Source organism: Terrapene carolina, unplaced genomic scaffold (assembly GCF_002925995.2).
Source record: "Terrapene carolina triunguis isolate 2854851 unplaced genomic scaffold, T_m_triunguis-2.0 Scaffold233, whole genome shotgun sequence".
In the NCBI taxonomy this organism is placed as follows: domain Eukaryota; kingdom Metazoa; phylum Chordata; order Testudines; family Emydidae; genus Terrapene; species Terrapene triunguis.
The window spans coordinates 8,396,088-8,408,555 of NW_020664584.1; the positions used below are offsets into that span (position 1 = coordinate 8,396,088).

The 12,468-nt window shown below is 41.8% G+C and overlaps 1 protein-coding gene across 1 annotated transcript in view; it reads right to left on the reverse strand.

Moving 5' to 3' along the window:
* Positions 1–3,832: 3,832 nt before the first annotated feature.
* Positions 3,833–12,468, reverse strand: part of CHMP4B (charged multivesicular body protein 4B) — a 34,691-nt gene continuing 26,055 nt past the window's right edge. The window contains exons 2-5 of the mRNA XM_024194576.3: positions 10,442–10,619; positions 8,175–8,289; positions 7,636–7,762; positions 3,833–4,654 (exon numbers count right to left, since the gene is read on the reverse strand). Coding sequence (XP_024050344.1) covers positions 4,587–4,654; positions 7,636–7,762; positions 8,175–8,289; positions 10,442–10,619 — 488 coding nt within the window. The 3' untranslated portion in view covers positions 3,833–4,586. The remainder of the gene's footprint in view (positions 4,655–7,635; positions 7,763–8,174; positions 8,290–10,441; positions 10,620–12,468) is intronic.

Consider the following 12,468-nt stretch of genomic DNA (forward strand, 5'->3'; position numbering starts at 1 on the left):
CTCTCCTTGAACCTGAGGGTGGTGTTTACCTGCAGCCAGCCCCAAAAACAGAGATACCCCAAATGAGAATATGTTTCATTATCAGAATCAGTGCCAAGGAGTTAGATGAAAACAGCTACTGCTTCCTCTCTCTCCACTGTTTCATACCAGCTTCTATTGCCTAGAGCTGGGATTTAACATCATAGCCTAAAATCAGACATTAATAAAGTAATCTCCATCAGCACACTTTTCCTACACCACTCCTCCAACCACATAAGCCTTATTTGTCAGTCTCCACTCTTACTGGTCCCCCTCAAGGGCTTTCAGAAAAAGCAAGGCTTCTTGGCAGCCCAATGCTCTCGCTGTTCACGCTCTGAGATAGGAGAACGCTCAGATGCACGTCCTCTTAGAATTAGTTTCTTTAAATTCACATGAAATAATTAGTCTGCCATTTTCTAGGCGTAGCTACCCTCGCTGGTACTTTTGGAGATGACTCACTATCACCACAAATACTCAAGGGACAGGCATGTGGATGGCCACTCCAAACAGATGTAAGAATTTCCTCTACCAAGCAGCACAGGCGAAATTGAGAAAAATCCAAATATGCGCCTTGCTCTGCTTTACAAAAGCTGCAGACCAGAGCAATACCCTGGCACATCTCCAGGGAGTAGGAGTTACCTTTTCAATTCTCCACATTGCTTTATCCTACAATATCATCCCTCTGCCCTAGGTTCATTTTCGGTGCAAAGGTATTAACTGAACCACCCAAACCCGGATGGGCAAATACCACTCTGAGTAAAGAGCTTGAAGGAGGAATTGTTACAGTCTGTGCTCTGGAAGTTAGAGAGGCAGAGAGATCCAAGGATATACCACAGGCTGGAACCAGCAAATCTCTGCTGGGCCAAAGGTTATTACTCAGAACTAGGTACCAACTGCCTACTCACACAGCCTTTAGCCATGAATGAAGAAGCTATTTTGGTAAAGGGAGAAGCACATACCCTAAGGCAGCCCTTTCGGGGCAGTTTAACGAGATACTGGAAACCCATTTACACCCTCTAATTGTCCTTCCTTAAAACGGATAGATGACTCATGGGATTTCACCTGCAGGAAGTGCAATGGGGACGCTGAAGTGTGACAGCCTCTCTGCAAGTCCAACTGCACGAGTCTGGGCATGTGTTATGGCTGAGAGGTTTGACCATTCCTCCTCTTCTGCAACTGGCACATGCAGGGGTGGTGCTCTCTGCCGACAAAACCCAAGCAGGAAGTCTCTACACAGGCCAATTCAGGGAAGGCAGCAACAGTGCACGTGACGCCATTCCAACCAGGGAGATTTCAGTGGATTAGGCCAGCCTTTAGTACTACTCTGCATTATTCTCCTGCTCTGAAGCCAGACAATAGGCACTTCATGTGCCTGAAGAACTGTCTAGGAAACTCATCATAGGATGACAGGCTCTCCTGAACACCAGGCAGCACTTAGCTACAAAAGGGCTTCAGAGACATATCGCTCTCTGTCGTTCTAGTTTTCCCTGATTAATTTGCTAAATGACCTTAAGGTCAAGCCACAACTTCTGCGTTCCAGTTTCCCCATCTGTACAGTGGGGATAATACTTACCACCTTTGAAAAGGGCTGAAACATCTTCAGGTGCAAAGCGCTAGGAAGGAAAGCATTAAAGACATCCACCAGGCTGGACTGCAGTTTTCCCCTATTGTGAATGTTGGGAGGTTCTTTGCTGGTATTGCACAGACATACAATAAAGCAACTAAGCTTTTGCTAGTACAGCTGTTTATGCTGGAAAAATAAAGGCTTAATCGTACCTTTAAGAGGTGAATTGAGGGATTTAGCATTCTCCTGTTTGGCTACTGCAATATATAGTAGTGGATAAGCAAGACAAACCTGGCACAACCCTGCTAAAACTGCTAATGCTTTTAAGACAACACGACACTCATTTCAGGTTACAAAATGGCGTATTTTGGAACTAGCATTGGGGAATTAGCTTAGTCAGGAAAAAAGGCAATCATAAGTAAAGCTACGTTTTAGTCACAGGAATTTTTAGTAAAAGTCACAGACAGGTCACAGGCAGTAAACAAAAATTCACAGCCCATGATCGGTCCATGACTTTTACTATATACCCCTGACTAAAACTTGGGGGAGGGGGGGAAAGGGGAGTGGTGCTCAGGGAACAGTCCAGGGGGCAGGCGTTGCAGGAGAAGGGAGTGGGGGGGGCGCTGCGGGTAGGGGTAGGGTTGACGGGGCTGGGGCAGGTTCCCTACCTGGCTCCTGAGCTCCACACAGTGACTCTGCTCCATGCCAAGCCTCGGTTCTGCAGCTCCCATTGGCTGGGAACCATGGCCAATGGGAGCTGTGGGGGCAGTGCATGCTGGCAGAAGCAGCACATGGAGCTAGCAGCTGAGGGAGGGGAACCCCCCCCCTTCTAGGTAAGCACCGCCCCACACCCCAATCCCCAGCCCTGAGCTCCCACACACCCAAACTCCTGCTGCTGGGGGGCCCGAGACCACCCCAGCAGCAGCCATTGTGCCTGGCCCGGAGGCTGCCCGAGCTGCTCAGGCGACCCCAGGGCCAAGCACACTGGGCTGCTACAGAAGTCACGGAATCCATGACAAACACGGAGCCTTAATCATAAGCATCCTATTTACAGCCGCAGAAAGATTAGTTTAGGAACAGTTTACCTTCTTTCAACATCATTTGGCTGATTTCAGAAAACAAGACTTACCCATAGAATGAGTCTAGACTTTTTAATAAAAGCAGGAGTGAGTGATGTCTATTTCCTTGTTTTATTCTTTAAGAGCCTTGTTTAGAATTCCTGGCTGTTCACTGATGTAGGCAGGGGAAGGGGGGAAGAAGAGTCAGGAATACAGAGCAGAAGTAAGGCTCCTTAAAAAAAACCTCACACGTGCTAGATAGACACACAGTATTGACCAAAATAAGTCTTCAGAGGAGACTTCTTAAGGTGAAGGTAAAAGTGCAGGGCTGCAAGGGAGACCAGTGAATTGTTCCAGCTGCCTGGCCAACAGAAAAAACAACACACAGGAGTTATGGTGTTCAGTTCCAATTCTTGCAGTCATTTTTTATTGCAGGAGTTGCATTCTCTTCTTGTCTGAAGGAACAGGGTGATGGTACAGATAGGAACACATTACTGACTCAGCTCTACCCTCCACAAGCTTGGGAGCAGCTAGCAGTTCTGCCATCTGTGCCTCTTTGCCTTCTTTCCATTTTGGGTTTCTGGACTTGGGTGTCAGTAACTGAGGCAACAATACTGATGTTAAGGTAACGACTTACCTTGAGGTAGGCTTGCAAATCTCCAGCAGGAAGTTTCACTGCATTTAGTGGTCAAAGCATAAATCCTAATGGAAATATTAGCGCTGTAAAATACAAGATCCTCTTACTAGCACAGAATATGCAACAAATCATGAATGTCAAAGATAATTCTTATGATAATTTACAGTAGGGTAGGCAGAGAAATATAAAGCCAAAGCTATGTGTTCAGCCTTTAAATCAGTTGCTTCTACCTCAAACACAGCAGGTCTTAGGGCCCTCTGACTGGGGTCTCAATCTGTTGTTCCAGCATATCATTACACTAAAACAGTCAAGAGTAACTAGTTACAGGAACACTCCCAACCATTTTGCTCAGCTAACATTGGAGTTTGTATGATAAATGACCTGACTCTGCATCTGTCACAATACTGGCCATAGCTACAATTATGGATTCAAAGATAAACTGATGCCAAAGAGTCTGTTTATTCCTCTATCACGCAGGAGCAGAAACCAAATTTAATGTAAATTACATTTCTTTAAATCTAAGAAAAATAGATAATTGACGACACTAGCCGAGAATGAAAATTAAACAAGATATTTAATACAGTGCAAACCATAGTTTCTTAATTAAAATAGATGTGTGCATGTATCTGAATGGGTTATCAGTTATCACAAATAGCAATGAACACTGCACTGCTACATAGAAAAAAATGTACAGCTGGATTTTAAGTGTAAATCTCCCTTACTTCCAAGGTAGTGTTTATCAATTTCAAATCAGTTTCACTAATTAAAAATGCGAACGGCGACTAGGTCAGTGCAGTGATAGAAGGTGATCACACAGTCAAAGGAAATAAATACAGAGTGCAAAGAACTAAAAACCTAACGCATTCTTATACCTAAACATGAGAAGCCGATGGTGGCTTATGACTTTTCCTTTTTAAATGCCTTACAAGACTTCTAGACACACTTTCAACTGACTTAAAATTACAGGCTGCATTTCAGGTCATTTAGCTTCAATACGCCCCAAACTCTAGAAGATGAAGATCCAGCAGTGGCATTAGCATAGTCCAGAAGCTGAATGTTGGATTTTGCAAATACATTTTATTTTACAGAAATTCAACATCATCAACTGCAGGCAACTTTCCCCAACCCTCTTTGTTTCCTTTGCGCAGACCATGCTATGCAGAGTACAGCAATGCAGTGCCCACTGCTTTGGGTTAAGATTAAAGAGAGAAAGACATTTTGCTTAATGTTTTGTCCCCAACACACTACACGTGCACCTATAACAGGTGGCCAAAGTCTGTTTTGTTTTTCCAAATGGTTGCTGCTGTAGTTAAATGTTTCCAGCCCAAGCTTCCAACTCTTTCATGTCATCGTCATCCTCCTCTTCTTTCTTCTTGGCTGTAGCATAAAGAGAGTGTGAAGAGTTAGGAGCGGATACCTTGATGTAACCCCATAATGTCCTGCTTCACCTGGACAGGTGGCTCTGCACTGCACAAGGCACTAGGTCCCACAGAAGAGCAAATATGCCACATGTGGTTTTCAGTTACAAGACTTATGTGCCATTTTAAAAGCCAGCCAGGGTTAAACTTCCCGAGGCCATATTTCAAAAAGAGAAAAGAAAATGGTTTGTGAGAAGAATGCAAATATGCATTTTAATCAGAGTGGTACACAAGCATTGCCAATATTTGTCACAGTCACCAAATCTCAAAACATGGGAAGATGTAGACCTGTTTATTTTAGGAGCTCCTTTGGAGCCATGTAAAGTTTATTTAGCTAAGCAGTAGCCAGTTGGCAATGGATGCCAATACCTTTTGGTTTGTTGTTCAGCATGCTTAAACCAACCACTATGGATTTGGGGCTATTGTTCTTACACTGATTTGAGTGCAGCACTAGCTGGAAGAACAGATGGAGTTGGGAGCCAGGAAATGCCAAGTCCTAGCCTAGGACAGATTTCCTGTGCTGTTTCACCTCTGTCTCTCAGTTTACCTCTCTGAAAATGAAGGCAATCGCTACCTTACAGGAATATTGGGGAAGTTAGTTAAAAACTGTACAGTGCTTTGAAGATGCAGAACGCGAAGTACTACAAGTCTCACCGTAAAAATTTCCAAATACTACACTTTCCCCAAAGAAATTCCTAATGCAGCAAGATAATTATTTTTAATTTAAAAGATATCCAGTCTCTCCCTATAATGAATCCAGACAGTAGCTTATAGTATGATGCATGTGTGTGTGTGTGTGTGTATACACATGCGCAATTTGTAATACAAAGCTGGCACAAATGGGAAATTCCTGAAGTCCAACCCTTGAAAGGGGAGGAGCCAAGGGATGGTAAGTCTGTTTCAAGGTCTCTCTTCTTTGGCAGGGCCCCCCAGATTAAACGGTGTTGGAAGAGTAGAAATCAGGATAAATAAAAACTGATTTTTAAAAATATCAAATTGAGTTTTGTATTTAAATACATATTTTCTTTTAAAAATAAGCCTGTAAAATTAAATGTGAAATTATGACAAAATATGCTGAGCCTTACACTTATTATAATCTACTTAAAATCATTTAAATAAAAAATATGCTGCAGTCAGCATTCATATTTTAACGAATTAAGGGTGATGCTTTTTTTATTATATACAGAATTGGGGGAAACATCGTTCACTTTTAAGCTCCACTGAAGCTTTATAAATATGGCACAATGTCTTACATTGCATTAACTATCTGTATTTTCAGTTTTGATAATGGAGCAAATGCTGGTATTTAAATTTATCAGATGTCAGTGCTTTTAGTTTCTGTTGTGCAGAAAAGTTTTTACCTTAATTACTTTTGGTTTCAGGTTAGCTAGGAGGTGCAAAGAAAATATTTTCTTCATTTGGGCTAGTTCATTCAAAGTTGAGAAGCCAATTGAGCTGAAAAAGCAGAAAAACTTGTTTTCCTCTTTCAATCTATGAACCACCACCAGGCGGGAAGAGGATTCACAGATCCTAAAGCCAGAAAGGACCATTGTGATCATCTAGTCTGACCTCCAGAATAACACAGGCCAGACAGCTTCACTGAAATAATTCCTGGAGCAGTTCTTTTAGAAAAAAATCCAATTTTGATTTAAAAATTATCAGTGATGGAAAATCCACCACAACCCTTGGCAAATTGTTCCAATGGTTAATTACCCTCACTGTTAAAAATTTATGCCTTATTTCCAGCCTGAATTTGTCCTACCTTCAACTTCCATCCATTGGATCGAATCAATACTTTCTCTCCGACTGAAGATCCCATTATTAAATATTTGTTCCCTATGTAGGTGTAGACTGTAATCAAGTTACCCTTAACCTTCTCTCTGTTAAACTAAATAGGTTGAGTTCTTTAAGTCTATCACCATAAGGCAGGTTTTCTAATCCTTTAATCATTCTTGTGGCTCTTCTCTGAGCCCTCTCCAATTTAACAACATCTTTCCTGAATTGTGGGAAGCAGAACTAGACAATGTTCCAGCAGCAGTTGCACCAGTGCCAAATATACAGGTCAAATAACCTCAAATAGAAGTAGAGAGATTCCCGTCTTTATGCATCCCTAGATCACATTACCTCTTTTGGCCGGAGTGTCCCATTGGGAGCTCATGTTCAGCTGATAATCCAACATGACTCCCCAGTCTTTTTCAGAGTCACTGCTTCCCAGGATAGAGTCCCCCATTCTGTAAGAATGGCCTGCACTCTTTGTTTTGGGATGTATACATTTATATTTAGTGTATTAAAAAACACATATTGTTTGATTGCGCCCAGTTAGCCAAGTGATCCAGATCACTCTGTATTAGTGACCTGTCCTCCTCAATATTTACCACTCTCCCAATTTTAGTATCGTCTGCCAACTTTATCAGTGAGGGCCAAGGACTGATCCCTACAGCATCCCAGGACAGGGGTGAGAGGCAGACTCAAAGACCTGCAAGCATGGTTCAATCAGAGCATTGAGACCAACTTGTAAGACTAAATTCCAAGGGCTATTTCTCACTCAAGTCTCCCTTGCTTTTACCTCTGCGTTTGGTCTTGTCAGGATTGCTTCCCATTAAATCAGCTGCCATTAGTACAAGACTCCCAGCTTGCATTTCATTTCTTTCTCCTACATCTCCATTCTACCTTGAACCTTGTTTAAGGTATTATAGGATAAACTGGAAGTGCAGGAATACATGCTAACTGCTCCTGTTACAGTTATTCATTTTCATAGATCTAATGAAAGGAGATGAAGGATCCCTTGAGAATAATACATCATGTGATTCATGAAGCAATTCCATATTAACTCTACAAGCTGCTTGTAGCCAGAAAATTCAAATCCTTATTAACAGCTGCTGATTTGATGCACACACATGTTAATGAACCAAGCTGGCTTTGGCAAAGGCAGACAATTACCTGGCTTTGACGGTATTGCTATTGAGGGCACATTTGGTAGTGGTACTGTCTCGGGACCACTGATCTCCAGCAGGTTCTTGTCTAATTCTTCCTGTTCTAGTTCCTCCAATTCTGCCATCAGTTCATCCTAGTATTGTAAAGGGAAAAAGAATGATTCAGATCACACTTGCCACTAAGTAGCACAAACACAGACAGACTCAGCTAGGTACATTATCACTGGGGATGGCCTAAATGACCCCAGCACATGACCCTCAAACTGTGAGGGCAGGGTCTGAATCTCAACCCCGATCTGAATTTATGGTTTCACTTTCTGATGGGCACAGAATTCTCTGATCCAAAAGTCTCCAAAACGTTGGGGGTTTGAAGTCCCATCCAAGTTTTGTAGCTGCCATGCGCACAATTTTCTGAGGTGGAAGAGACCATTTGCTAGGAGAAATTTTACATCCTAGAACTTGCACTGTTGTCTGAATGCATGCAGAACTCAGACCACCAAGAAATGGGTTTTAATTTAAAACAGTGCAACTCTTGAGCTGTTTTACCTCATCAAAGTCTTCCCCAAATCCTACAGGCTTTGAAATAGCTGTTGAAATTTCATCTGCCAGCTCCTGCTGTTCTGCAATATCCTGCATCAATTCGTCTACTTTATCGATATCCCTGTAAAGAGAAGAGTACAATATGTTAGGTCATTAACCTGGTTTGCACTGCCCACTGACTACATTTGCTAATTCTGTGGCAATGCTAATTCCACACTGTGATGGCATTTCAGCTGTGCATGACCGCACATCTCCAGCCACTGCAGCTCTCCTTCCCTCAACTGCTCCATCCTGAGCAATCTCCATTCCCTACTCCCTGCCAACATCTTCGCATTTTTACCCATTGCAGGAAGGTATGAAGCTTCTTCTAAAGCACATGCTATTCCTGCTGTGTGGATTGGGCAGGAGGAGGTGCTCATTCCCTTTCTCCCTCATTCCCAGCAGATTACCTCCCTCATGATTCTAGAAATCACCTGTTTGCTGTTCTTAAATTTCTCTCTTTGGCAGAAATTGAGTGCTGAAAGATGGACTGAGCCCTGGAGGACAAAAGCTTCCATTTAACCCTCAGAAGAGATATAAACACATGGCAAGATGGACTGATCCCACAAAATCAGGTAGCCAAGATGCCCATTGGCTGGCAACTACTTTTGGTTACTACTACAGATCTAGGTCAGCTTCAACTTGTCAGGGGTGAAAGGCTCTGTTACCCTATTATCAATCCTTTAAGCCCTCAAGATCCAATTATCAGTTTGCTTTGAACTCTAATTCTTAGTGTAACTCAGATCTATTTGCTTTAGTCAAGGCTGGACAAAAAAAGTGCCTTCACAGGACACAAAATTATCATCATCAGCGTCAAGTCCACAGTTAAGGGTGAGTTGAGTTTTGCACTTGAAGCTGGGATTTAACCTTTTATGTATGAAAAATACAAGATGTCCTCCCCAAAAAATTCTACTCCTTACTCTCAGAGCATAGAATGACTCCTGAAAATTTACAAGCAAATTCATTAGTTTTAATTAAATTAAAAATGGGTCCTTTAAGAAACCTGGCACCTGTTTTGTCATACTTTTGTCCCCAATGACCTTAATGGAATAATGCAGACTTTTACAACTTTCCATATACTTAACTCACTGAAATCTTGTGCATGGATTACATTTAAAAAGTTCTCTTTTTTTTTAGCATTGTCATTCACACTCACACACCTATTATTCTCCATATTCAAGTTTATTCAGGGGCAGAAACTCAATACACTTCAGAGAATTCCACAAAGAACTACCCTCTTTCCAAATAGTCACTTTTCCCCATTGTTCTCAATGGGACTGAAGCAACAGACTTCCCTTAACAAAAATGGCTACTGCATCTATTCACTTACTCCTCAGTGTTCTCCACCTCCTGACAGCATAGGAGGCTATCATCTTTCCTGAGGTCAGTTTACCTTCACTCCCATTGGGGGCAATGGAATGTGGTGGCATTTGGAAAGAGGGCATATTAACTGAGGTCAGCACCTGGCCTCATTGTCATTGCAAAAAAATGGGGGATGCCAGCCATTCTGAAAGAGTACAATTCTTCATAAGTTTCTCTGGAGAATATTTTACACACCTAATAACATGGAGTCACTATATGGCTTAGTAAAGACTATTTAGGTGCCTTAACTATGCATTCCTATATCTGAACAGGTTTGGATTCCTTTTAAATTTAACCTTAGTTCAGAGTTTCCTGGCTTTGCAAATATTGGCTTTGTGTTAATTACAACATCTCTGTAATGTAGTTTACCCTTAGTTACTGATATGTACTCTCAACCATAACGCCATCTCTCATTTTTGTTTGCAAATTATATTGAGTAGTAGAAAAAGGAACAGACTATGCACCCCCTTTAAACAAGACTTTTAAAAAGTGTACAGGTATTAGATGGATCTGTGACCAGTACAGCTCTGAAATCACTTCAGACTATTATTGACACTATACTTTAGCTAGACAAAAATTGTGTGCATGCTATTAATGGCCTCGTACCCCACAAAATGTTTCTGGGTTGAAAAATCCCATCTTTTGTAGCTTGATCAATAAGCGAACGCATCTAGTATTATATTTTAAACTTTTAAAAAATACTTTACTGCTTTGTCTATAACCTCTGCAAAAATCAGTTATTTCATGCCACGATGATGCAGAGCATTTTAGCAGACTGCGTGGGACCTGGTTCTTTATTCTCTTTCTATAATTTCTGGTTTGATTTTGATAGAGTGGACATTCATTCAAGGATACAATATGAAATTTCTTACATGTTGTCATGAGCAGCTTTCATAGCTTTAGCAGCCAGGCCCATATTCTTGAGCACTTCAGTATTAGTGTTGGCATTTTCAAGGGCTTCCCTCTGGAATTCAATTGTTGATAACGTGCCATCTATCTGCGCCAGCTGCTTCTCGTACCTCTTCTTGCGTTTTAGGGCTTGAAGAGCAGCTAGACGAAACAAAAACAAAAACAGGATGTATGTGATTTGTGTCCAAAATAGCCATTCAAATGTGTACAAAATTCCATTCACAAAACAGAACAATGTTTAATTCATTCTATCGCTCATCTGCTCTTCTTTCTAGTTTAATTAAAATTTGTTACTGTTCTGTGTTCCTGTCTAAACAAATGTAATGGTAGCCAAGCCTCTGATGTCCACTTCATGTCAAAATACAGACTATAAACCAGCAATAATAACGTTAGCAGTCTAGATGCTCAGCATGGATGGTGCTACAGGGTACTGTGTTTTATAGCAAACACCATGTCTCAAAACATAAGCATGCCTATTTAAAAGTAGGATCTTCCTCCATCTTTTCCCATGGAACACACAGCAGTCCATGGTACAGTAACTGCCAAACATGGTTTTAACTATGCTGCAGGCTCAGGCAGCAACTGCAGCTAGGCAGGAGCGACTGGGAGAAAGCATTACATACAGTAGAACCTCAGAGTTATGAACACCAGAGTTGCGAACTGACCACTCAACTACATCCCTCATTTGGAACTGGAAGCACGCAATCAGGCAGTAGCAAACACAAAAAAGGCAAATACAGTAGAACACTGTGTTAAACGTAAACTACTAAAAAAATAAAGGGAAAGCAGCTTCTTTCTTCTGCATAGTAAAGTTTCAAAGCTGTATTAAGTCAATGTTCAGTTGTAAACTTTTGAAAGAACCACCATAACATTTTCTTCAGAGTTACGAACAACCTCCATTCCCGAAGTGTTCGTAACTGAGGTTCTACTGTACCTCACTTCCTGGTATCGCTCCTGTTTGAATAAGAGCAGTGGTCAAGGAAAGCTCATCTTGTACAAACACGTTTCAAATCTCCCCTGGTGTAAGGACCCGCCCACATTGAACCTTCTAAATATGATTTTTGTAACCAATAGAGGAGCTGTCTCCGTATCTGTAACCCTGTTCAGTTTGAGTCTGCATAGCAGCTTTTGTGCTGTAAGCGTTTGTTTCTAGATCTACAAAAACATGAACAGACATTGCTAACTGCTTTCTACGAAAGTATGGGCAGATGAGCTATCCCACAATGCCTTTGCATGAAATCCACAGACACCAACACATGGGTCTGAGTACTCTGAAATGTACTGCTGTACAGAGAGCTGGGAGGAAGGACAACCAGTCAAACTGGATACACAAACCAGATCAGGGTTTTCAGTTCACACTAAGCACTCCACTCCTCCACCCCCAGTGCATGCGCACAACCAGTTACAGGAAGATAATACCACCCGACTAGATCACTAGCAAAAGTGAAACTCGACTAGCTGCTCTGTATCAATCATTCAGGATGTATGTGCATTAGAGCTGGCTGGAAAATGGAAATCCCTCCCTGTTAAAAATTACGTGTTCTAAAAAATAAAAAAATAAAAAATCCCAAACTGAGACAAAATGGCAAAAATGCAACATTTTCCCAGAAAGGGATTTTAGGAAAGCTCTGGAACCAACATGGAATTTTTAATTTTTCTGAGAAAGTGACGTTGACAAGAGCCTTGCAGCCCAGCAGCAGGCCAGGCAGAGTGCCTGGGCACCCGCGGAGCTGAGCTGAGCATCGGGGGACAGAGAGTCAGGTGTTCAGCACTGGCAGCCGCCTGTAAAGCTTTTGTCAAGAGAGACCTTCCAAGCAGGCAACTCATTTTTATTCCCTGCCCAAAACTAATTCCCTTCCCCCCCACCCCCCAAAAAAACAAAAAACAAAACAAACAAAAACAGAAGTTTTCCCCACAGCAAATTTTGCAAAGGGCAGTTTTTGTTGAAAATCATTCCAATAATAACAACAACAACAACAACTAAAAAAAA